General features: G+C 37.8%; 1 protein-coding gene across 1 annotated transcript in view; it reads left to right on the plus strand.

The window, feature by feature from the left end:
- The window catches only part of MIGA1 (mitoguardin 1), a 107,933-nt gene that overhangs the window by 2,526 nt on the left and 77,922 nt on the right, over window positions 1-27,485 (plus strand). Inside the window, exons 2-5 of the mRNA XM_043575320.1 lie at window positions 2,086-2,199; window positions 22,444-22,621; window positions 24,341-24,477; window positions 27,145-27,271. Coding sequence (XP_043431255.1) covers window positions 2,101-2,199; window positions 22,444-22,621; window positions 24,341-24,477; window positions 27,145-27,271 — 541 coding nt within the window. The 5' untranslated portion in view covers window positions 2,086-2,100. The remainder of the gene's footprint in view (window positions 1-2,085; window positions 2,200-22,443; window positions 22,622-24,340; window positions 24,478-27,144; window positions 27,272-27,485) is intronic.

The raw sequence follows: 27,485 nt of genomic DNA on the forward strand, positions 1-27,485 counted from the left end.
CCGACTGCGCCACCCAGGCGCCCCAGTACATTTTTTTTTTAATGGTATTAAAATTTATTTTGAAAGAGAGAGCGTAAGCAGGGGAGGGACAGAGAGAGAGGGAGAGAGAAAATACGAAGCAACCTCCTCATGTCAGCACAGAGCAGAGCTCTGTGCAGGGCTTGTACTCACAAACTGTGAGCTCATGACCTGAGTTGACATCAAGAGTTGGGCACTTAACTGACTGAGCCACGCAGGAGCCCCTAGCTCCTACAGTGTTTTATCTCAGAGGGTATGTCTTGATGACATATATAAGTATTTTTTTGACTAGTGTATTTCCTTATTATAAATGAATAAATATGTAAGCTGATTTATACATCAGTACTATGTGAATTTGTTTATTGTGTGTCCAACTGGGTACGCAGATAAAATTGAGTTCTGGCTTTGAAAAGCATAGACGCAGACCCTGAACCATCATGTCTGTGAAAGTTCTGCTACCCTTAAGGGCCTTTATGAGAGATAGCTGCTTTCTCTGTAGACCTCTGACTTCTCTTATCTGACTTCTCTTTCTTTGGTTTCAATAGAAATAGGCATTAGGGGTGCCTGGGTGGCGCAGTCGGTTAATCGTCCGACTTCAGCCAGGTCAGGATCTCTCAGTCCGTGAGTTCGAGGCCCGCGTCAGGCTCTGGGCTGATGGCTCAGAGCCTGGAGCCTGTTTCCGATTCTGTGTCTCCCTCTCTCTCTGCCCCTCCCCCGTTCATGCTCTCTCTCTCTCTGTCCCAAAAATAAATAAACGTTAAAAAAAAAATTAGAAATAGGCATTAAAACAATATTAAAATTTCATAGCATGCATGTAGCATTTCTTTGAACATCTTTAAAATGGAATAGTAGGAGAATAAGTGCCTGAGTTCTGAACTTCAGTTCAATGAACTGAGGTTACTTTCTAGCCCCAGGAGTCATGGTTCCAATCAGGTTCCTTTCAGTACCTGTACCTCCTGTTATTTGAAGGAAATAAGTGGGAAGAAATAGGTTTTAAATTTTATTTAAAAGCTGAAATATTGGGGTGCCTAGGTGGCTCAGTTGGTTTAGTATCTGATGTTGGCCTCAAAGGGCCGTGGACCTGGGGTGGCGAAGGAACTGAGAAAAAGAGACAACAGTATAGGGAGGCACAGGGGACCCGGAGCCAACAACCCTAGGTACCGAGGTTTATTGTACATCTTCTTATATACGTTTTCAGGAAAAACAGATCAGCAATGATTAACAACAGAAAGCTTAGCAAAGCATGTCAATGGTGTACATCTGATTCAGCTATCGTACATGTATGTTGTGTACGAGAGCAGCCTTGCAGATACATATGTTCCGGTAAGAATCTTTACGATAGAGGCAAAGACAAAGGGAGTGAATGCACTGTGCTATATATATACAGCTGGCTTCCTTTAAGCAAACATCCCTATCTGCATACTAAAGAACAGACCACATTTTCCAAGGGCAATTCACTCAAGTCCTTTCAGGTTATTTTTAACCTCGCATCTCACGTTTTCTCAGAGATCTTGGAGCCTGAATGAATATGCGCCTATGGTAATTGTGGTGTTCTGTTTCCCACGTTGAGGGTCATGATCTCACAGTTCCTGAGTGAGCCCCACATCGGTCTCTATGCTGACCGATGTGTAGCCTGCTTGGAATTCTCTCTCTCTCTCTCTCTCTCTCTCCCTCCCTCCCTCCCTCCCTCCCTCCCTCCCTCCCTCCCTCGCTCTCGCTCTTGTTCTCTCTGTCTCTTTTCCCTCTCCCCCTAGAAATAAATAAATAAACTGAAAATTTTTTAAAAAGCTGAAATATTTATTTAAGCAGAAAAGAGAGAATCTAGGACCTGTAATTTTCTAAGGAAAATGTGCTACTTGAACTCATAGTTCAAATCTAACACATTTTCTTTTTTGGATGCTTTGATGATTAGTAAACTTTTAGCTCGAGTAAATTTGGCTCATAATTTTCTTCAGGGAAGTATATCATGAATAATTAACTGCAAAAAGAAAACACTGATAGAGTTAAATTTTCAATTTGTATCTTTCATTTAATGGCTAATATGTTTTTATGTTTCATTTAATGAAGGTTGTAAGAGGAGTCATGTCAGAAGAAACAGTAAGCGAATCACAGTTTTCCTTGAAGACTGCAGTACTAAGAGTGTTTGATCTTCCTCTGTCTTGGTACTATTCTCTCTCCCAGGTAAACAAACAAAAAACATGAAGTCGAATAAATTTATTGCTGAGACCATAGTATTTTGTTTATAGTATTTAAATTTCAATTGAAGTTTTAAATGGTTCAGTCAAAATGTTTATTAAGGTAGTTTAGGATGCCTGGGTGGCTCAGTCAGTTACGTGTCCTACTCTTGGTTTCTACTCAAGTCATGATCTCATAGTTCATGAGTTTGAGCCCCACACCAGTCTCTGTGCTGGCAGCAAAAAGCCTGGTTGGCATTCTCTCTTTCTCTCCATTTTCCTTTCTCTCTGCCCTTCCCCATTGGTATATGTGTACGCGCACGTGTTCTATTTCTCGAAATAAAAACAAAAAATAAAAACCAAAAACTTTAAAATGTTTATTAATGTGGTTTAAAACTTACTTGGTTTTTATTTCATGGCTTTTTGTTACCATATTCATAACTTAAAAAAATTTTTTTTAATGTTTTTTTTTTTTTTTGGGAGAGAGAGACAGAGCATGAGTGGGGGAGGAGCAGAGAGAGAGGGAGACACAGAACCTAAAGCAGGCTCCAGGCTCTGAGCTGTCAGCACAGAGCCTGATGTGGGGCTCGAACCCACGAACCACAAGACCATGACCTGAGCCAAAGTCGGCTGCTTAACCAACTGAGCTACCCAGGCTCCTCTCATATTCATAACTTTTAAAAGGAGATTGTAGGGGCACCTGGGTGGCTCAGGTCATGATCTCACAGTTCATGGGTTTGAGCCCCCCATCGGGCTCTGTGTTGATAGCTCAGAGCCTGGAGCCTGCTTCAGATTCTGTGTCTCCCTCTCTCTCTGTCCCTCTCCTGCTTGTGCTCTGTCTCTCTTGGTCTCTCAAAAATAAATAAACATTAAAAAAAAAATTTAAAAAGGAGATTTCATTGCTTGAAAAAAAAAAAAATAGTACTGAGGTGCCTGGCCAGCTCACTTGGAAGAGCAAGTGACTCTTGATCTTGGGGTTGTGAGTTTCAAGTCCCATGCTGGGTGTAGAGATACATACATACATAAACAAACAAACTTAAAAATAAATAGTCCTCCTTAAGTGAATTTACATAGTCTATTAAAGCTATTTTCAGTGATGGAGTGCCTGGGTTACTCAGTTGAGTGTCCCAACTCTTGATTTCAGGTCATGATCCCAGGGTTGTGGGATCGAGCCCCACGTTGGGCTGTGTTAAGTGTAGGGCCTGCTTGGGAGTCTCTCTTTCTCCCTCAGCCCCTCTACCCTCTCATACTCTCTCTCTGTGTGTCTCTCTCTCAAATCAAAATAAAGTAAAAAAAAATATTTTCAGTGAATTATGTTATTGAAGTGGATCTGTTCTCATCACAGCCCTTTAATTTTGTTTTATAGGGGTAAAATATACATAACATAAAATTTACCTTTTTAACCATTATAAAATGTATAGTTCAGTAGCGTTAGGTATATTGTTGTGCAACCAATCTTTGGAACTTCTTGCAAATCTGAAACTGTACAGCCACTAAATAGCAACTTTCCATTCCCCCTCTGTTTCTAATTTGACTACTCTAAGTACCTCATAAATGGAATTATATAATGTTTGTCTTTGGGGGAATGGTTTATTTTACTTAGCATGATGTCCTCAAGATTCATCCATTCTGTAGCACGTCAGAATTTCTTTCTTTTCCCAGGTTGAATAACACTTGATTTTTTGTATACACTGCATTTTATTTATCTGTTCATCCATCACAGGTCATTTGGGTTACTTCTATCTTTTGGCTATTGTGAATAATGGTGTTATGAACATGACTGTATGAATATCTACTCAAGTCCCTGCCTTCAGTTCTTTTGGATATATACCTAGAAGTGAAATTTCTGGATCACATGGTAATTCTATTTTTAATTTGTTGAGGAACTGGCATATTGTTTTCCATAGTGGCTCTGCCAGTTTTCATTCTACCAGCAGTGCACAAGGGTTCCCATTTCTCTACATTCTCAAAATAACACTTGTTATTTTCTGTTTTTGTTTTTGTTTTTTTTGTTTTTTTTTTTTTTAAATATAATTTATTGTCAAATTGGCTAACATATAGTGTGTAAAGTGTGCTCTTGGTTTTGGGGGTAGATTCCTGTGGTTCATCGCTTACACACAACACCTAGTGCTCATCCCAACAAGTGCCCTCCTCAATGTCCATTACCCATTTTCTCCTTTCCCCCAACCTCATCCACCCTCAGTTTGTTCTCTGTATTTAAGAGTCTCTTATGGTTTGCCTCCCTGCCTCTCTGTTTGTAACTATTTTTACCCCTTCCCTTCCCCCATGGTCTTCTGATAAGTTTCTCAAGATCCACATAGGAGTAAAACATGATATCTGTCCTTCTCTGACTGACTTATTTCACTCAGTATATCTTCCAGTTCCATCCATGTTGCTGCAAATGGCATGATTTCATTCTTTCTCATTGCCAAGTAGTGTTCCATTGTATATGTAAACCACATCTTTATCTGTTCATCAGTTGATGGACATTTAGACTCTTTCCATAATTTGACTATTGTTGAAAGTGCTACTATAAACATTGGTGTACATGTGCCCCTATATATCAGCACTCCTGTATCCCTTGGGTAAATTCCTAGTAGTGCTATTACTGGGTCATAGGGTAGTTCTATTTTTAATTTTTTGAGGAATATCCACACTGTTTTCCAGAGTGGCTGCACCAATTTGCATTCCCACCAACAGTGCAAGAGGGTTCCTGTTTCTCCACATCCTCGCCAGCATCTATAGTTTCCTGATTTGTTCATTTTAGCTACTCTGACCAGTGTGAGGCGGTATCTCAGTTTGGTTTTGATTTGTATTTCCCTGATGATGAGTGTCATTGAGCATCTTTTCATATGTCTGTTGGCCATCTGGATGTCTTCTTTGAAAAAGTGTCTATTCATGTCTTCTGCCTATTTCTTCACTGGATTATCTGTTTTTCAGGTGTTGAGTTTGGTAAGTTCTTTATAGATTTTGGATACTAACCCTTTATCTGATATGTCATTTGGAAACATCTTTCTCTGTTTTTTTTTTTTTAATAGTAGCTACCTAAAGCTGTCTGAGTTGGTATATCATTGTGGTTTTGATTTGCATTTTCCTAATGATTAAGGAATCCCATTTCCATGGGAACAGTCCCTTTATTTTTAATATTTGATTCTAATGCAATATGTACTTCATTGTACTGAAGAAAAAGGTATGTGTGGAAAGTAGCATTTAGTTCACTAAAGCTATAATGTATTTCATTAAATCCAAGATGATCATTTTTTATATTTCAATGTTTGCAAAACTTGCTTACATGTTAAAGTGAGTGGTATCTCAGATGGGAGGAGTATAGTGTAATTTTACATTTATATATAGGGAAGGATGTGGCACAGATGTATGAGAAGTAGCAATTATACCTAGTGTTCACTGTGTTTAAGATATTATTTATGTCCTTTATACATAAAATGTCTGTAATCCTCAAAGTAACCCTGGAATTTAGATATCATCTCCATTTTACAGATCTGGAGGTTTTAAGGGCTTAATTAACTTGTCCAAAAGGAGTATATAATAATGTGAGATTTTAACCTGTATCTCCTTCATCCCCAAATCCATTTTCTTTCTTTTCCTTTCTCTCTCTCTCTCTCTCTCTTTTAGATTATTCATTTTTTTGAGAGAGAGAGAGAGCAGAGGAGGGGCAGAGAAAGAGGGGGACAGAGGATCCGAAGCAGGCTCTCTGCTGACAGCAGAGAGCCCCATGTGGGGCTCAAACTCAAAAACCATGAGATCATGACCTGAGCTGAAGTTGGACACTTAACCAACTGAGCCACCCAGGTGCCCTATCTCTCTTTTCCTGTCTTTACTTTTTCAGGAGTATATGCTTAAAAGAAAATTTGACAAATATGGAAAAGAATTAAAGAGAAAATAAAAATTACCAACAGTTCCTCTGTAAAAGCTTATTTGCTATACTTTTTCTTTTTTGTTTCTTTTTAATGTTTATTTATTTTTGAGAGGGGGGGGAGGGGAAGAGAGAGAGGGAGACACAGACTCCAAAGCAGGCTCCAGACTCTGAGCTGTCAGCACAGAGCCTGACTTGGGTCTTGAACCCACAAACCGCAAGATCATGATCAAGCTGAAGCAGGAGACTTAACTGACTGAGCCACCCAGGCACCCATCTCTCTTTTCTTTTCTTTCCTTTTTTAGGACTATGTGCTTGAAAGATAATTTGACAAATATGGAAAAGAATAAAAGAGAAAAAAAATTACCAACAGTTCCTCTGTAAAAGCTTATTTGCTATACTTTTTCTAGGTCTTTTATTTTTGCATATATATCTCTGCCCTCCATGCCCCACTTCCCACCCCCACTGCCCTGTTCCCCTCCACCATTTGAGATTATAAAGTTTCATATTTTGAGCATTTTCTGTCCTTAGAAATGCTTTATGAATATAGATGTACTATAGTTTATTGAATATTTCTTTTTTTATGTTTTTGGTTTGTTTCGACAGTTATGAAACTTTGTCCCATTTTTAGATTTCATTAAGGTGAATTCCTAGAGGTGAAAATATTGAGTCTAAATGTTTGGTATTTTTTATTTGTTTTTGTTATGCCATTTGGATAACATTTAAAAAGATTTCCAAAGGTGACTGTGTGATTCAGTTGGTTAAGTTCCAACTCTTGATTTTGGGTCAGGTCATGATCTCATAATCATGAGTACAAGCCCTGTGTTGGGCTCTGCACTGACAGCTCAGAGCCTGCTTGCGATTTTCTCTCTCTCTCTCTCTCTCTCTCTCTCTCTCTCTCACTCACTCACTCACTCTCTCTCCCCCCCTCTCTCCCCCTCTCTCTGCCCCTTACCCCCCACCCAAAACTCATAAACATACTTAAAAAAAATAAAATAAAAAGACTTCCAGATGGTCATAGCTGCATCCACTGTATGTAAAGCAATATGCTAGACATTTTATATTAGGTGCATTTACAAACTCATTTAATCCTTAAAGTGATATAAAATAATAATATTCTTTAAAAAGTATTATTTGAGTAGCTAATACATTTATATGGTTCACAAATCAAAACCACACACACACATATACATATACATATACGTGTATACACACACACACACACACACACACACACACACACAGGTGTTTTACTCTATCTCAGTTCCCATCCACTCCCTATAGGTAACCATTTAGATTACTTGAATATCTTTCAGGGTTTCCTTATTCACATATCAGCAAAAAGCAGTTATATAACTCCCCTTCTTATAAAAGGGAGCATACTACCTATGTTCCCATTTTTTTATACTTAAAAAATTTCCTGGAGATCTCCCCATATTAATATATGTAGATCTTCTTTTTCTTTTTCTTTGTTTTTTTATTCGTACAGCTACATAATATTTCTTTAAAATTTTTTTTAATGTTTATATTTGAGAGAGAGAGAGAAAGTGCATGAGTGGGGGTGGGGCAGAGGGAGACAGAGACAGAATCTGAAGCAGGCTTCAGGCTCTGGGCTGTCAGCACAGAGCCCAACAAAGGGCTCAAACTCACAAGCCTTGAGATCATGACCTGAGCTGAAGTTGGATGCTTAGCTGACTGAGTCACCCAGGTGCCCCTTTTCTTTTCTCTCTCTCTCTTTTTTTTATGTTTATTTATTTTTGAGAGAGAGAGCACGCACGTGTGCACTAGTTGGGGAGGGGGAAAGACAGAGAGAGACAGAGAGAGAGAAGCACAGAATCCAAAGGAGGCTCCAGGCTCTGAGCTATCAGTGGAGAGCCCAATTCGGTACTCGAACCCATGAACTGTGAGATCATGACTTGATCTGAAGTTGGACGCTTAATCAGCTGAACCACCCAGGCACCCCTACATAATATTTCTATATGTGAACATTTGCGTTGTTTCTGATCTTGTACTGTTATAAACAATGCTCTTATAGTGAGTTAGTTTGATATATCTCAATTCATACAACATAGCCATAGGATACAGGTATAGGCATAGGATGAATTTTTTAGACTTTGGATATCTGGGCCAAAGAGCAAGTTTATTTGAATTTTGGTAGATACTGCTAAATTGCCCTCTGTAGGAATAGTATTATTTTGTACTCCCCAAATTTTGGAGTTCTTGCCAATCTGAAAGTTGAGAATGGTATTTTATCATGGTTTTCATTTATTTTATTATTATTTGTTTTATTTTAGAGAGAGTATACGTGCAAGTGGGAGAGAAGGGCAGAGAGAGAGAGAGAGAGAGAGAGAATGAGAATCTTAAGCAGGCTCTACACTCAGCGCAGAGCCTGGCACAGGGCTTAATCCCACAACCCTGGGATTATGACCTGAGCCAAAATCAAGAGTTGGGTGCTCAATCGACTGAGCCACCCAGGCATCCCTCATCATGGTTTTAATTTTATCTCTCTCTTATATGTTAAGCTGGGAATATTTTCATAGATTTAAGAGTAATTTGTATTAAGTATGAACATTTTGAAGGCTTTCATTTGTCATTCTTAAATTGCTTTTCAGATTGGCTATAGCAATCCAGTCTTAATCTTAATCTTAATCATTTGATAATATATGTTTTTTCACAGCCTAGAAATCAAAATATTAATTTTTAAAGAGTTCATTAGCATTTTGTATTTGTTTTTTAAGAATTACTTTTGGGGGCGCCTGGGTGGCTCAGTCGGTTAAGCGTCCGACTTCGGCTCAGGTCATGATCTCACAGTCCGTGAGTTTGAGCCCCGCGTCGGGCTCTGTGCTGACAGCTCAGAGCCTGGAGCCTGTTTCAGATTCTGTGTCTCCCTCTCTCTGACCCTCCCCTGTTCATGCTCTGTCTGTCCCTGTCTCAAAAATAAATAAAAAGTTAAAAAAACATTTTTTTAAAAAAGAATTACTTTTGTATCCTTTGCATGTATTGATTTTGCTATACCACTACTTTCCAATCCTAAGAATAATTTTCTGAGGCCACGTGTATTGTTCAACTTGTCCCATGGAATATTTTAAAAAATAATATGAAGAGTCATTGCAGGTAAACTGAAGTATACGTTCTATACTCTTAGTCATGGTATTTAGTATTCAAAACTCATTCCATGCTATCAGTGCTCTAAGGCAGGTCAGTAAACTACAGCCTCTGAGTCAAATCAAGACTACCACCTGGTTTTGCAAGTAAAGTTTTATTGGGACACAGTCATACTCATTTGTTAGTGTATTATCTGTGGCTGCTTCTGACCTACACTTAACACTTAACAGAGTTAAGTGGTTGCAGTAGAAACCATACGTTCCACAAGCCTAAAGTATTTACTACTTGGCCTATACGAAAAAAAGTTTGTTGACTCCTACACTAAGAGAAGTTACAGGTTGAACAGCATCAAAGGGCTAAGAAAGGGCCAAGGAAAAGCTCAGAGTTCTTTTTTTTTTTTAATTTTTTTGTTTAATGTTTATTTATTATTGAGAGACAGAGAGACACAGAGCATGAGCAGGGGAGGGACCGAGAGATGGAGAGACACAGAATCCAAAGCAGGCTCCAGGCTCCAAGCTGTCAGCACAGAGCCCGATGCGGGGCTCGAACTCACAAACTGCAAGATCATGACCTGAGCCGAAGTTGGACGCTCAATCAACTGAGCCACCCAGGCGCCCCAAGCTCAGAGTTCTTTTTCTTTTTCTAAGTTTACTTATTTATTTTGAGAGGGAGAGAGAGAGAGGGAGAGAGAGAGAATCCCAAGCAGGCTCTGCACTGTCAGCCCAGAGTCTGACACGGGGTTTGATCCCACGAACCATGAGATCATGACCTGAGCTGAGATCAAGGGTTGGAGGCTTAACTGACTGAGCCACGCAGGCACCCCAAAGCTCAGAGTTCTTGTTTGGACAATTCTATAACTTTAGAATTATGTTGATTTTGGGGCGCCTGGGTGGCTCAGTCGGTTAAGCGTCTGACTTCAGCTCAGGTCATGATCTCGCGGTCCGTGGGTTCGAGCCCCGCATCGGGCTCTGGGCTGATGGCTCGGAGCCTGGGGCCTGCTTCCGATTCTGTGTCTCCCTCTCTCTCTCTGCCCCTCCCCCGTTCATGCTCTGTCTCTCTCTGTCTCAAAAATTAAAAGGTTAAAAAAAAATTAAAAGAATTATGTTGATTTTTTAAAAATATTTTTTCAACGTTTTTTTATTTTTGAGAGGGAGAGAGAGTGCGTGAGCATGAGCAGGGGAGGGGCAGAGAGAGAGGGGGACAGAGGATCTGAAGTGAGCTCTGCGCTAACAGCAGAGAGCCCAATGTCAGCTTGAACTTGAATCCAAGCCATGAAATCATGACCTGAGTTAAAGGTGGAACTGCAACTGACTGAGCCACCCAGGTACCCCGGATTGATTTTTTTATGAAAAAAGACATGTAAGATTTTTTTGTTCATTAGTTCAGCCTCCAAAGATTGAGAAGCCATGTTGGATGCAGTTCAGTTATATAATTAATTGCATAGTGAGATACGTCATTGGTGTGACTGTAGTTTCTTTTTTTTTTTAATTTTTTTAATGTTTTTTTTTTTTTTTTACCCTTGAGAGACAGGGTGAGGGAGGGGGAGAGGCAGAGAAAGGAGACACAGAATCTGAAGCAGGCTCCAGGCTGTCAGCACAGAGCCTGACGTGGGGCTCGAACTCACAAACCGTGGCATCATGACCTGAGCTGAAGTTAGATGCTTAACCGACTGAGCCACCTAGGCACCCCTGTAGTATTTTTAATATATGATGTATAACATGAATGGATTTAAACACTTTCTACAATGCATCTTGATTCATGTTTCACCACTGTAGAGTTGTGTAACCTTTGGCAGGTTGCTTAACCTCTTTGAAGCCAATTTACCATGTCTGACATACAATAAAAATGAGTGAGCACCCCAATAAATGTTGACTCCTATTTCCTTGTGTCATTTATTTAAGGAATAATACATTTTCCAAGTATTTGTTTTTTAATTTAATGAATACATACTCTAGGGGCACCTGCCTGGCTCAGTTGATAGAGCATGCAACTCTTGATCTCGGGGTTGTGAGTTCGAGCCCCACGATGTAGAGATTACTTAGGGATAAAATCTTTAAAAAATAATGAATGCATACTTTAAACAAAATACTTAAGTCTCTTCTGCATCTGTGGTTTTCTTAAGGATTACTTTGGTATATCACTGTGTATCATGTTAAACAAGCAGATTGTGTTTTTCATCGGGAAACCACAACATGAAGTGGTAAGTAGTTTAGTTGGTTCTCCAACTTCAGAGTGTTAAGTGAGAAAGACAAAGTACTTAAAATAAAAATCTTTCTAAATGCAGTGTGACATCCTGAGTTAGTCCTGAAATAGAAAATTAGTGGAAAAACTGGTGAAATCAGAATAAAGTCTATATAATTTAGTTAGTAATATTGTAGTAGGGGTGCCTGGGTGACTCAGTTGGTTAAGCAGCCAACTCTTGGTTTCAGCTCAGGTCATGATCTCACAGTTTGTGGGTTCGAGCCCCATGTTGGGCTCTGCACTGACAGCATTGAGCCTGCTTGGGTTTCTCTCTCTTGTTCTCTCTCTCTTTGCCCTCTGTTCCCACTCGTGCTCTCTCTCTCTCTCAAAAATAATATGTAAGCATTAAAATATTAAAAAAATAATATTGTACTAATGTTAATTTTTTAGTTTTGACAAGAGTACTGTGTTAATATAAGCTGTTAATATCAGGAAAATCTTAAGTGATGTGTATATAGGAAATCTACAATCTTTGCAACTTTTTTGTCAATGTAAAATTATTTCAAACTAAGATTTGTTAAAAATTTTTAAATTAAATTAACATTAAATAATTTCTCACATTTTTGAATGCCTGCTATGTGTCAGATACTACTTTATGTAGGTTATCTCTATTCACAAAAACCCTATGAGGAGGATGTTATACAGTTTGAATGCAGTGTGTTCTAGTTATCAGAGAGATTCATTCGAAGTATATTTGTTAAGCCTCTACTGTGTTTCAGTCCAGATATAAAGTGGTGAGCAAGATCTAGATACAGGCCCAGCCCTAATTGAGTTGAGAACCTCAGTAAAATTTGTAGAAATGACCCCCCCACCCAACCCAAAAGGTGTTGTAAGTACTGTGTTTGAAGAATAGATCAACTTAGTTCTGGGAAGAAGTTTATGCTGAGTAAAGGGAAATAAAGTTATTGGAGCCAGAGACTTGTGTATGACTAATTATTCCTTGTCTTCCAGAATACATTAGATGGCAGGGGAAACTTGACAAGAGCATTTAACAATGGCATCAGGTTATGGAATGGGGAGGATTGTGAAATCTGAGCATAAGGAGTAGTGTTCTTTTCCTTTGTATTCTCAGTGTCTAGGCCATAAGTGGATGTTCAATTCATGTTGAATGAATAGGATGTGTCTAGTTTTCATTTGTCTGGAGGTCACGAAATGGACTGTATCACCACAAAAGGTTCCTCTGAGCTTTAAGATTCTGGATGCTGTATTTCCAGTGTTCTAAGCAATGATATGAAAGTAATTGACCTTCCTCTGGGGAAAAAAAGTAACAAAACAAGAAATGATAGGCAGGAGTGATACTGGAGACTTTCAGACCTTGTGTAGATTACTTAGGATAAACATCTTCCTCTGGGGAATTTGTTGCTTTTTTGTCATGGAAAAGGTTTCTTTTTTCATGAGATTAGGACTGTAAACTTCAGTGGTTTTTTAATATAAAAATAATATATAAACAGAACTTAGATCTTAACAGAAGTGAATTGATTTTTATTGTATTTGAATTTATATTAGTAAAACACATTATATGCCTGATGGAGTAGCTTTAATTTTGTGTTTGTTTGTTTGTTTATGTACTTCATGCCTAGTGTGGAACCCAATGTGGGGCTTGAACTCATGATGCTGAGATCAAGACACTTAACCGACTGAGCCACACAAGGACCCCTTAATTTTGTACTTTTATCTCTTAATAGAATAGTTCTCTAACTTCAGTGCCCTTGGATATACTAGAGCTGACAGTTTAAGCAGACATGATCACTTAGCTGTGACTGGACCTGTATTGATATATTATTTTCTTTAATGGAGGTCTTAATTGTGTTATCTTACATTTATTCCTGCAGTAAATAATCTTTACATTTGATCTAAGGTTAATATTTTTTTGGTAATGAGGTCATGGCAATTTATACAATATATTGGAAATTAAGGTATTCTTAATAATAGAGTTCCTTTTATATTTAATATAAAATAAAAATATTAGAATTTTTCTTTAAGATTTAATTTTTGAGTAATCTCTACACCCATCATGGGGCTTGAACTCGAAACCCTGAGATCGAGACTTGCCCGCTCCACCAACTGAGTCATCCAGGTATCCCAATAATAGTGCTGTTTTTAGAATTTATTTTATCATTGGATCTTTAGTATCCTAATTCAAGGAATTGCTGTTTTTTTTTCCAAATCTCATTTAATTGCTATGAACACTGAAGATATGTTTCCAGAGCGAAAAACAGAAACAGAAAGAAATAAAAATTTGCTGATACCTGTAGTAGAGACATTGCTTAAGAGAATAATTCTTTTTTTAAAAATGTTTATTTATTTTTGAGAAAGAGAGAGGGCAAGTGAGGCTCTGTGCTGTCAGTGCAGAGCTTGACATATGGCTAGAACTCACAAAGTGTGAGATCATGACCTGAGCCAAAGTTGGATGCTTAACCAACTAACCCACCCAGGCGCCCCAATTCTTTTTTTTTCTTAAATGTTTATTTATTTTTGAGAGAGAGGAGAGAGAGGGAGCACGCGCAAGTGAGTGCAAGCAGGAAGGGGCAGAGAGAGAGAGGGAGACAAAGAATCTGAAGCAGGCTCCAGGCTCTGAGCTGTCGGCACAGAGCCCAATGCAGGACTCAAACTCACAAACCATGAGATCATGACCTGAGCCGAAGTTGGATGCTTAACCAACTGAGCCACCCAGGTGCCCCAATTCTTAAAGATCATTAAGGGAAAATATTTGAGGCAATACTGGAATGTTCTACTTTTTCTGGATAGTGTTGAAGGAATTTAAATGGACTTGAAAGAAAAGTAGAGTAAGAATAGTTTTAAGAATAGTTTTAATTTCTTTGTTGGACCACAGTCTTTTTTTTTTTTTTTTTAAATAGGCCTTTATTTTTTTTTTTTTTAATTTTTTTTTTTCAACGTTTATTTAATTTTGGGACAGAGAGAGGCAGAGCATGAACGGGGGAGGGGCAGAGAGAGGGAGACACAGAATCAGAAACAGGCTCCAGGCTCTGAGCCATCAGCCCAGAGCCTGACGCGGGGCTCGAACTCCCGGACCGCGAGATCGTGACCTGGCTGAAGTCGGACGCTTAACCGACTGCGCCACCCAGGCGCCCCTGGACCACAGTCTTTGAGGCCAAATGATAATGGTAAATGGAAGTAAATAATTTCTAGTATTCCAGAAAATACTGGAATACTCTCTCCGATGCTCTCTCTCACAAAAACGAAAAAAAGTTTACAATTTAAGTTTTGACGTACATTTGTATGTACTTGTGCAATTCTTGATTCTTGCCACAATCAGATTAATGAATATATCCATAAGCTCCAAAAATTTATTTCCTTTTGTAATCTCTCCCTTCGCATCTCCTTGTCCCACTCCCCTCCCTCCCTTCCCCCCAGGCAACCATTGATCTGCTTTTTGTCACTCGAGATTAATTTGAATTTTCTGTTTTATATAAAATGGAATTATATAATATGTACTTTCTTTTGTCTGTTTTTTTTCAAGTAGTCTGATTATATTGAAATATATATGTGTTGTATGTATCAGCACAGTTTGTTTACCTGTTCATCTTTTGGTGGACATGTAGGTTGTTTCCTGTTTTGTGTTTTAATTGTAAGTAAAGTTGCTAAGAACATCCCAGTACAAGTCTTTGTATGACATATGCTTTCATTTTTCTTGGGTAAGTACTTAGGAGTGGAATGACTGAATCACAAGATAGGGATGTATTTAATTTTTAAAGAAAATGCCAGACTTCTTCCAAAGTGGCTATATCATTGGTATGGCCAGTCTTTTAATTTTAGCCATTCTAATATAGGTATGTAGTAGAATCTTGTGGTTTTATTTTTTTTTTAATTTTTTAATTTTTTTATGTTTATTTATTTTGAGAGTGAGAGAGACAAAGCACAAGTGAGGGAGGCGCAGAGAGAGAGGAAGACACAGAATCTAAAGCAGGCTCCAGGCTCTGAGCTGTCAGCACAGAGCCCGATGTAAGGCTTGAACTTTTGAAACACGAGATCAGCCTAAGTTGGATGCTCAACTGACTAAGCCACCCAGGAACCTTTCTTGTGGTTTTAATTTGATTTTCCCTGGTGACCAGTAATGTTGAACATGCTTTCATATGCTAATTTACCATCCATAAGTCTTCTTTGTTGATGTGTCTGTTCAGAGCTTTTGCCCATTTTTTAATTGGGTTTTTTGTTTTCATATTCAGTTTTGAGAATTCTGTATATACCTTGGGTATAATTCCTTTTCAGATATATGATTTACAACTATTTTCTCCTAGTCTGTAGATTGCCTATTCTACTTCTAAACAGTGCCTTTTATTTAACTTTTATTCTTATCTATTTATTTTATTATTTTTTATTTTTAGAGAGAGTGTGAGTGAGGGGAGGGACAGAGAGAGAGAGAGTGAGAGGGAGAGAGACAGAGAAGGAGAGAGAGACAAAAATCCCAAGCAGGGTGCACATTCAGCGCAGAGCCCCATGTGGGTCTTGATTCCACGACCCTGGGATCATGATGTGAGCCAAAATCAAGAGTCTGATGCTTAACCAACTGAGCCACCCACCCAAGTGCCTTTATTTATTTATTTATTTATTTATTTATTTATTTATTTATTTATTTATAAGAGAGAGAGGGAGAGAGAGAATCTCAAGCAGGCTCCATGCTCAGTGTAGGGGGGCCCCATACGGGGCTCAATCTCCAGACTGCAAGATCAAGACCTGAGCCAAAATCAAGAGTTGAATGCTTATCTGACTGAGCCACCCAGACATCCTCTTTTTAAATTATTATTTTATTTTTTTTTTTAAATAGTGTCTTAAAAATGTTTTTTTAATGTTTATTTTTGAAAGAGGGACAGAGCACAAGCTGGGGAGGGGCAGAGAGAATGAGACACAGAATCTGAAGCAGGCTCCAGGCTTTGAGCTGTGAGCACAGAGCCCAACATGGGGCTTGAACCCACGAACTGTGAGATCATGACCTGAACCAAAGTCCGATGCTTTAACTGACTGAGCCCCCCAAGTACCCCTTTAAACAGTGCCTTTTAAAGACCAGAAGTTTTTGATTCTGAAATCCGTTTGTCAACTTTTTTTTTTTTTAAAATAAATCAGGCTCTTTGTGTCATCTCTAAGAAATATTTGCCCAGTGGAAGTTCACAAAGATTTTCTCCTATGCTTTCTTCTAGAACTGCATAGTTTTAGAGTTTATGTTCTTACAGTTTTAAGTTTATGATCTGTGCATGAATTATTGTATATAGTGTGGAGTTATACAGCATATAATCTTTTGGAATTAGCTTTTTTCATTTTACATAATACATTTGCAATCCATTCACATTGTTGTGTATTTGAATATAATGTCCTTTTTTATTGCTGAGTATTCCATTATATGGATGTAACATGTATCCATTTATCTGTTGAAGGACACCCAGGTGGTTTCTGGGTTTGGGTGATTTCAAGATTACATAGATTTTCTGTTTTCTTCTAAAAATTCTTCCTTGAATGTCCTTTTTACTTTCAACAAAAATAGATTAACTATTTCTGCAGGTTTATTTCTGAACTGTATTCTGTTGCACAGATCTATATGTTTATACCAATATCACACTCTCTTAATTATTGTAGCTTTATAGTTAAGTCTTGAAATTGGCTAGAGTATGTTCTCCAACTTTGTTCTTTTTCAGTTATTTTGGTTATCCTACTTCCTTTGCCTTTCTTTAATTTTTTAAAAAATAATAAGCTGCCAATATCTACAAAAATTTTTGCTGGGATTTTTATTATTTTCTGTAGATCAAATTGGAGAGAATGACATTTTACAGTCCATGAACATGATGTATCTCCTTTTATCTTTGTTGATTTCTTTGATTAGTGTTTTGTTGTTAACTGAATTTTTTAAAATTTTCTCTATTTTTTCTTTTACTTGGTGCTGTTACAAGTAGTATTGCTTTTTTTTTTTTTTATGTTTATTTTTGAGAGAGAGAAAGGGCATGCATGCGAGCTGAGGAAGGGCAGAGAGAGAGAGAGGGAGACAGAGGATCCAAAGCAGGCTCCACACTGTCAACAGAGAGCACAATGTGGGGCCTGAACTCACTAACGGTGAGATCATAGCTAGAGCCAAAGTCGGATGCTTAACTGACTAGGCCACCCAGGTTCCCCAGTAGTATTGCTTTTTAATGTCAAATTCCATTTGCTTATTGCTATCATTGACTTTGTAGCCTATTTACCTACCAGTTCTAGGGGATTTGCGGGGAGATTCTTTGGGATTTTCCATGTGGACAATCAAATTGTCTGCAAATAGAGACAGTTTTACTTTTTATTTTCCAATGTGTATTTCTTTTATTCTTTCTTGACTTTTGGCACTGGCTGTTACTTCTAATATGATGTTGGTTCTGTTGGCTTCAGGCATTCCTTGGCTGTGGCAGCATAACTGTAATCTCTGTCTTCTTCTTTGCATAGCCTTCTCCTTTTTGTCTCTGTGTGTCCTTTAATCCCTTATAAAGACACTTATTGGACATATGGTCCACCTTAATCCAATGCAATGTCATCTTGATTCTTACCTTAATTACATCGACAAAGATTTTTTTAAATAAGATCATATTCTTTTTTTCTTTTTCTGTCTGTCTTTTTTTTTTTTTAATGTAGGCTCCATGCCCAGTGTGGAGCCCAATACCAGGCTTGAACTCACAACCCTGAGATCAAGACCTGAGCTGAGATCAGGAATCAGATTCTTAACCAACTGAGCCACGTGGGTGCCCCATATATGATCATATTCTGATCTTCAAGGTGAACATGAATTTTGAGGGGACGCTATTTAATGCACACACCTTCTAATCCTAATTTGCTGAGAGTTTTTATTTATTTTTTTTTTTCTTTGAGAAGACGAAGAAAAACTTTATCTCAAGATTTCATCATATAGTTGGAGAGAAATAGGACATGGCTTATCATTAAGTAGTTTTAGATATACTATACCTAATCATATTTTTCAAATCTAGTAGAAGCTGAAATGTAAGTGTTACGTAGACAAAAAGTCTTGCTACATTTGAAGATTATAATATAAGTAGGTCTGAGACAGAACCCCTAGCTAAAGTAGTTCCTGCCTGATTCTGGCCAAGTCCCCCCCTCTTTCTCTTAAATTGCTTATTCTCCTTCCCAGTAATTGGTAAGGCAGACCAGCTTCTCCTCACTCCCTCCACCAGACTCCAGATGGCTTACAAAGGCCAATCAAACCTGCTCAAACACATAGCCTTTAAGATTTGGCTTCTTTGACTCTGTCTTTGGCACACACACATGCACACTCACACATACACCATCTTGCTTTCCCTGAAAGCTTTTCTTCAGATAAAATAATCCCAACTCCTTATTTCCCCAACCCTTTAATCATTGTGTTTCTGTTCTCTGAACTCCTTCCAATTTCCCTATATATTGTATAATGTGGAAACCAAAACCACACACCATTTTCTAATAGGGTCTATGAGTTGCCAAATTTAGGGGGGCTCACTTACTTCTTCAATCAGAAATCAAAGCCAAGTCCAACAGGTTCTTAACAAGTGGACATTGGAACAGGTGTGACACCCTCATTCAATAAAGCAACACCTTCTGAGTAGATAATTATTCAGTGTGGAAAGGAAATCTACTTGCTTTCATTGAAAGGGATTTTTAGAATATTCATGCATTTGTATAAAACTTGCTGAGAGTTTTTAAGAAATCATGAGTGGATAGTGAATATTTTCAAATGTTCTTTTTAAAATTTTTTTTTTAATTTTTAAGTTTATTTATTTTGAGAGAGACAGAGTAAGTGGGGGAGGGGCAGAGGGAGAGGGAAAGAGAATCCCAAGCAGGTTCTGTGCTCCAATGTGCTCCTGAGATCATGACCTGAGCCAAAACCAAAAGTTAGATGCTTAACTGACTGAGCCAGCAAGGGGGCCCTCAAATGTTCTTTTTGAATCTATTGAGATTATATTATGGCTTTTCTTCTTGGTTTGTTATTATGGTAAATTACATTGATTTTTGAATGTTGAACCAGATTTGCATTCCTAGGATTTACACTCCTTGGTCATATATAGTGTTCATTTTTTGTTTAAAGTTTGTTTATTTATTTTCAGAGGGGAAGGAGGGGCAGAGAAAGAGAATTCCAAGCAGTGCTGTCAGCATGGAGCCTGATGCGGGGCATGATCCCACAAACCTTGAGATCATGACCTGAGTGGAAACCAAGAGTCAGATGCTTAACTGACTGAGCCACCCAGACTCTCCTGTAGTATTTATTTCCTGTAGTATCTCCTGTATATGTTGCTGGATTCAATGTGTTACTATTTTGTGAAGGACTTTAAAAAAAAATCTATTTACATTATAGATATTTGTCTATAATTTTTTGTAACGTCTTTGGTTTTGATATTAATAGTAATGCTAGCTTCACATATGATTGGGAAGTAGTCCCTCATTGAATGGAATTAATATTTCTTTTTTAAATATTTGGTAGAATTTGCCCTAATAGTTTTGTTAAAAGGTTTTATTTAACTACAAATTCAATTTCTTTAGTACATATGTAACTATTCATTCTATCTATTTCTTCCAGAGTGAATTTAGGGGCATAGAGTTGTTCATAGTAATACTTTTCATATCCGTGAGGTCTTTAGTGACAATGCCTCTCTCATTTCTGATTTTAGTAATATGTGTCTTTTCATCTTTTCTCTCTTTCTTTCTCTTTCTTTTTTGTTTTGGTCAGACTGGCTTCAGGTTTGTCAGTTTTACTGAATTTTTATTATTATTATTTTTTTTTTTGCCAAAAGCCAGGAGTGAATCTATTGATTTCTTTTTAATAAGCTTTTGATTTTATTGATTTAGTTTTCTATTTCATTGATTTCTGTTTAGTTTTTATTACTTCCTGTCTTCTACTTGCTTTGGATTGGATTTGTTCATCTGTTTTCTAGTTTCTTAAAGTAAAAACTCAGATTATGGATTTTACACCTTCTTTAATATAAGTGTTTAATGGTATGTATTTCCTTTGAAAGTTAAAGCTGCATCCTACAGTTTATGTCTTTTGTTCTTTTGAGGGAATAGAGAAGGGCATTGATGCAGTTCATGGCCCTCCACAGAAACTCCTGTTTCCCTCCTTCGGTTCTGCACCATTGGGGAGACTTAGGAGTCTTGCAGTCTTTTCTGTGAGTAGTGCCTGGTGGGATTCGTGAAGATAAAACCTGCAAAAAGTATCGATTATGCCCATATTTACAACATCCCCCGTGCTCCTGGGGGTGCTTTACCCTTTCTCACCAATGCTACTGTCTCCACCAATTTACCAGCCATAGTAGCTGAACTCTTCTTACTGATGTCCTGCTGTGTTTTATCTCTGCATGCCAGTGCTTATGCCCTATCTCTCCCTGCAGATACCTGTGTCTCCTTAATTTTGGGGCCAAGTGATTGCCCTCTGTCCTCAGCATTGTGATGGTTTCAAGAAAAATTGAGAACTTGCCATTTGTCTGGCTTGTTTTTGTTGTTCATTTGAAAGTGACACTCTTGGGGCGCCTGGATGGCTCAGTCGGTTAAGCAGCCGACTTCGGCTCAGGTCGTGATCTCGCAGTCCGTGAGTTTGAGCCCCGCGTTGGGCTCTGTGCTGACAGCTCAGAGCCTGGAGCCTGTTTCAGATTCTGTGTCTCCCTCTCTCTCTGACCCTCCCCCATTCATGCTCTGTCTCTCTCTGTCTCAAAAATAAATAAACGTTAAAAAAATTAAAAAAAGAAAGTGACACTCTTTCCAGCCCTCTACACCCCAAGATTATGGCTTTATTTTATAGTTCTCCTGTATTTTAGGTGATTGTGTCTGTCCCCCAAGACAAAGTTAGTTACCTCTTATGTGAAGGTGATGTGAATACTTAGTGTATACTTATGTTACTGTATTTATCACACTATATTGTAATTACTTATGAATATATTTGTCTCTACTATAACATACTGCTTGAAGGAGGCAAGATCTGTGTCTTCTATGCCTAGTGCTTCTTGATCAATGAAAGGCATTTGATAGTTGCTTGTTGAATAGAATTACGATAAGATTTTAATTCTAATTTTCATAGCACAGTGTGGTACTTTGTAAAATGCTGAGTAAATATTTGTTGAATAATTCATGCATAAAAGGGCTTATTCAGATTCTATTTAGAAATTAAGTTAATTCATGTTTGCTCAAATTTCCAGATAGTTAAAAAAAATTGGTATGTTTTAAAACTCGGAACTGGGGTGCCTGGGTGGCTCAGTCGGTTAAGCAACCAGCTTCAGCTCAGGTCATGATCTCACAGTTCATGGTTTCAAGCCCTGCATAGGGCTCTGTGCTGACAGCTCAGAGCCTGGAGCCTGCTTTGGATTCTGTGTCTCCATTTCTCTCTCTCTCTCTCTCTCTCTGCCCCTCCTCTACTCATGCTCTATTTCTCTCTCTCTCTCAAAAATAAATAAATGTTAAAAATAAATACATAAGTAAATCTCTGAATTAATCATTCCTGTAATTTAAAATCTTGCTATGATTCAGTTAGTTGCATGAATTAATCATTAGTTGTTCAACAGGTTTTAATGGGGTTGAATTATTTTGTGCTCCTTTTGATGTTTGTGGTAATACTGTTTATTTACCTAAGACTTTCAGAAATTAATATATTAGTACGTTTTGTTTGTTTTTAAACAAAATGTCATTCAAAGAGTGACAGCTTTCATTTGAGCTGTCATTCAAAGAGTGAAATAATATTCTTCTCATAGTAGTTAGAACTAGGTTATCTTAAATTTTTTTTTTTTTTCAACGTTTATTTTTGGGACAGAGAGAGACAGAGCATGAACGGGGGAGGGGCAGAGAGAGAGGGAGACACAGAATCGGAAACAGGCTCCAGGCTCTGAGCCATCAGCCCAGAGCCCGACGCGGGGCTCGAACTCACGGACCGCGAGATCGTGACCTGGCTGAAGTCGGACGCTTAACCGACTGCGCCACCCAGGCGCCCCAGAACTAGGTTATCTTAAGAATAAGTTTGCCTCTTACATCTTTATTTAAAGTGAACAAATATAAGAAGTTTTTTTTTCAATCTAACTACATCTTTTCCAGATAAGATTTTCACCAGTAGCAAAAAAGCTGTTTGTGGTAACTGCAGTGAGTGCCGTATCTGTAATTTTTCTGGCCCGTCACTTTAAAAGAAGACGTGGAAAGAAGAAAGGAAAAATATTACCATGGGAACCAGAGCACCTCATACTTGAATACACTAAAAGAGCAGCATCAGACAAAGGTATGTGGAGATAGCTGAACTGAGTCTACAAAGAAAGTTTATATTTAAATCATAGAAAGATTTATATATTAATCATAACTGGAGTGCACTGATTTCTGTGCTGTAGCCTCCAAAATGTCTTTCCTTAATATTTAACTCCCAGATAATACAGATTAATTTTAGAAAAAATAGAACATACAGAGAAGCAAACAAAAATTAAAATCACTTGATATTCTGCTACCCAGAAGTAATGACTTATAATACTTTGGCATATATCTATCCATTTCTATTTGCATTTAAGTCTATTGAGATACACAATTTTATATTATGTACAAGTAGATGATGTATGTATTTTAAATAAAATTATGATTACACCTTTTGTAGCCTGCTTTTAAAATATTTAACAATATATAAAATTGTTTTTCTAGGTCAATAAATATATTTCTATCGTTTTAATATGTACTTAGTGTTAAATTTGTAAACATATCCACTAATTTATTTAACCAATTCCCTGTTAGTCCCTTTGGAATGTTTTTCTTGCTTTGAATATACTTATCGGATTATTTTCTTAGTGTATAAATAGAAGTAAAATTGCTGGCTTTTAAAAGACCTGTAGTTTTTGTTAGAGATATGGTACATATTGCCATGTTGTATCAATGACGATAACTTCTTGGGGCACCTGGATGGCTCAGTTGGTTAAGCGTCTGACTTCGGCTCAGATCATGATATCACGGTTTGTGAGTTTGAGCCCCACATTGGACTCTGTGCTGACAGCTCACAGCCTGGAGCCTCCTTCGGATTCTGTGTCCTCTCTCTCTGCCCCTCACCTGCTCAAATTCTGTCTCTCTCTCTCTCTTGAAAATAAAACATTAAAAAAATTTAAAAAAACCCAATAACTTCTTGAGCATGCTGAATTTCTTATTTTTAAAACTTATAATTATTTTTAATTTATTATTTAGAGTATCATATGCTTTTGTGATTAATTTGTCCAGCAAATGATTAATGAATGACTATTTTGTGCCGAGTACAGTGAACATTACAGTAATGATGGCTCTCTCACTTAATGAGATCTTATTAGATCTCAGGCCTAGTGTTAAATGCTGTATATTCACTACATTGTTTAACTTTTATAACAATTCTATGAATTAGGACTATATCCTGTGTTATTGTTTCCATTTTAGACATAAAGAAAATCGAGATAAGGAAAACTTAAGTGACCTGCTTAGGGTCATACACATCCCAGGAATTGAATTGAGTAGTGTCTTAACTGCTGCATTAAGATAGACTGAGATACAATGTCAGCCATAGATTGATAGATAGATGGTTAGGGGATACAGAAAAAGAAAAAACTTAATTACAATGTAATGCAATATGGACATGGTACAGATGTAATTCAGGAAAGGAAGTGCTTATATTTTGTTAATTTATAACTTGAAGATTCATAGTTGCCAGTATTTTAAACTGATTATAATAAGTCATTCAAATATCATATCAAATACACTAATTAGACGAATAGTTTATTCTTCATTTAGGAAGCATATTTTAGCAGTGTTAAAAACAATTGTAAAGAGAGGTAGATTTTAATAATGCTGTACACTTAATAATTTACACAGTTGAGGGAAATGAGTTTTAAAATTAGAAGCTTTCTGAAGGAATATAATGTAAACTTGGAAATTTTATCGGAAATTTGTCATTGGAGTTACTGATACTTCTAATATTATTGATATATTTGTTTGATAGGTTCAAGTTGTTCCAGTAGTAGACAAAATTTGACATTATCTTTAAGTTCTGCCAAAGACAAAGGATCTCAGTCTTGTAACTATGCTAATGGAGGACTTTTCAGTAAATACTCAGGTTCTGCACAGAGTTTAGCCTCCGTAAGTAAAGAAAAAAATTTATTATTTTATAGGTTTGTTTTTGTGTCTATTGTTATATATTGGTTTAAATGTTATATAATAACAGGGGCGCTTGGGTGGCTCAGTTGGTTAAGCATCCATCTCTTGACCTCAGCTCAAATCATGATCTCACAGTTCATAGGTTCAAGTTCTGCATCGGGCTCTGCACTGATAGTGTGGAGCCTGCTTGGGATTCTGTCTCCCTCCCTTTCTGCCCCTCCCCCACTTGCTCTCTTTCTCTCAAAATAAATAAAAATAAAACTTAAAAAAAGAAAAAGAAATTTTTTTAAATGTCATATAATTATAGATAGCTCTTAGTATGGAAAGAACCTTAAATCATCTTATTGAGTCTATTTTCTTTAGGCAAGTAAAACTTCCCTTTTGGTAAATAACCAGCCAGTTTGGTTCCAGCTTTCTTTAAGCAAGTGATATGGGTACATGGGGTCCTGTAAGAATAGTGCTGATCTGGAAGTATTGCTTCAAACTAGATATTTCTGAGGCGCCTGTGTGGCTCACTAGGTTGAGCGTCCAACTCAATTTCCACTCAGGTCATGATCCCAGGGTCGTGAGATGGAACCCTAGGTTGAGATCTGTGCTGAGTGTGAAGCCTACTTAAGATTCTCTCTCTCTGTCTGTCTGTCTCTCTCTCTCCCCTCCCTCCCTCCCCCTCCCTCTCCCCCCTCTCCACCTCTCTCCCCCTCTCTCCCTTCCTCCTTCTGTCTCCCTCCCTCCCCCCACCCCTTTCCCCCACTTGCACTCTCTCTCTCTGTCTAAAATAGTAATTTAAAAAACACACAAAAAATCTAAACAAAAAAACTAGATGTTCTGCAAAAAAGCTGGAAGATACAGCCAGACTTTGTACTAGGTCACAAGATGATGAGCTTGCGTAGGTAAAAGTATGTGGCTTGCTGAAGCCAAGTGTGGAGTTCCTCACCTTGTTGTTTGAAGCATTAATATAGTATTGATTGACAAGTGAGGCATAAAGTTAGTATTTTTTTTGACTTATTATGGTTGAAAAATTTTCTTAAATAGGTAGGATATATACTTGCTACTAAATAAAGAAGAGGCAAAAAAATGTACAGTGATAAATATGCTCCCGATCCTCTCGGTTCCCGTCCTTAGAGACAAACAACATCGGTAATTTCTTACATATATATCTCTGGGAGTGTATGTCTGTACCATCATGTATTGTCATTATTTTAAATAGTTTATTAAACACCATATTCTGTACTTGGCTTCTCTGTTTTGTTGGAATATCTAGCTGCCCCATTCTTAAATATGTCAAATTTTTAAAAGATGTTTATTTATTTTTATTTTTGAGAGAAAGTGTGTGTGTGCACATGCTCAAGCAAAGGAGGGGCAAAGAGACAGAGGGAGAATCTCAAGCATGAGATGGAGCATGAGATCACGACCTGAGGCAAATCAAGAGTCAGATGCTTAATGGACTGAGCCACCCAGGTGCCCCTATATATTTTTAAGTAGGCTCCATGTCCAACTTGAGGCTTGAACTCACGACCCTGAGATTGAGAGTCCCGTGCTCTACCGACTGAACCAGCCAGGCACCCCAGGCTTAGACTTCTTAAAAAAAAAGTTAGCATTTATTTATTTTTGGGAGACAGAGACAGAATGTGAAGCAGGCTCAAGGCTCTGAGCTGGCAGCACAGAGCCTGACGCAGGGCTCAAACTTGGAAACCACGAGATCATGACCTGAGCTGAAGTCACACTTAACCGACTGAGCCACTCAGGCACCCTTAAAATGGACAGAACTTGGGGGCACCTGGGTCACTCAGTTGGTTGAGCATCAGACTTCAACTCAGGTCATGAACTCACGGTTTGCAGGTTTGAGTCCCACGTCAAGCTTGTGCTGGCAGCGTGGAGTCTGCTTTGGATTCTCTGGTCTCTCTCTCTCTCTGCCCCTTCTCCACTCCCACTTTCTCTCTCTCTTTCTCAAAAATAAATAAACATAAAAAAAAAACGCAACAGAATGGAGGGGTGGTGGCTCAGTCATTGAGCATACGACTTGAGATTCTTTGTCTCTTCCCTTCTACTCCTCTCCCTCGCTTTCTCTTGCATGCGCTCTCTCTCTCTCTCTCTCTCTCTCTCTCTCTCTCTCTCTCTCTGAAAATAAAAATAAAAAAAAGAAAAAGGACAGAATTGGAGGCAGAGACTTGGGAGTCATCTACATAAAGATGACTGAAATGATTGGCTCAGTGCACCTTGCTAAGGAAGGGAAGATGATAGAGGCTTTTCAATTTTAGTTATTGTTTACCATAATCAGCACTGTTAATAATTTTTAAAGCGGAAATAAGCTAGTTACCTCAAACCAGAGTAGGTGTGGATAAAATTTATAAGCAAATATTTAATAAAACCGTAAACTGTAAAAGTAGCTGCTAGATTTCTAATGGAAATAACTGATTTTTGTTGGAAATATTCTTCTATTCGTGTATTTTTGAGCAAACAAAGGCTTAAAATACTTATGGTTGTATGACTCCTAACTTTGAATATAATCAGATTTATTTGTTCAGGTGGGGATTACATGGGTTGTTTTACCTGGAATAGGATTTATATAAATAGTTTATAAATATAAAAGATGGCAAAATACTGTCACAAAAGAGATTTTGAAGTCACTGCTGTCGATTTTAATTTTAGGTCCAGAGCGTCAATTCTTGTCATAGCTGTGCTTGCGGCAATTCTAACTCCTGGGACAAAGCAGATGAAGATGATGTTAAACTTGTTAATATTCCTGTGACCACTCCTGAGAACTTATACTTGATGGGTAGGAATAACATAATAATGTTTTAAGATGTTATGCTTACATTTAATGTGAAACTAAATAATGATGAATTGTTCTAAGGGAAGCAATGTAATTTTTAAATATTCTTGTATCTGTTGAATATGGTGTATATAACATAACCTATTTCTGGAGGATGCTCTAACGGATTTCCACAAACTTGGTGTTTTAAGCAGCAGAAATGCATTCTTTCAGAGTG

Source organism: Prionailurus bengalensis, chromosome C1, assembly GCF_016509475.1.
Source record: "Prionailurus bengalensis isolate Pbe53 chromosome C1, Fcat_Pben_1.1_paternal_pri, whole genome shotgun sequence".
Lineage (NCBI taxonomy): Eukaryota > Metazoa > Chordata > Mammalia > Carnivora > Felidae > Prionailurus > Prionailurus bengalensis.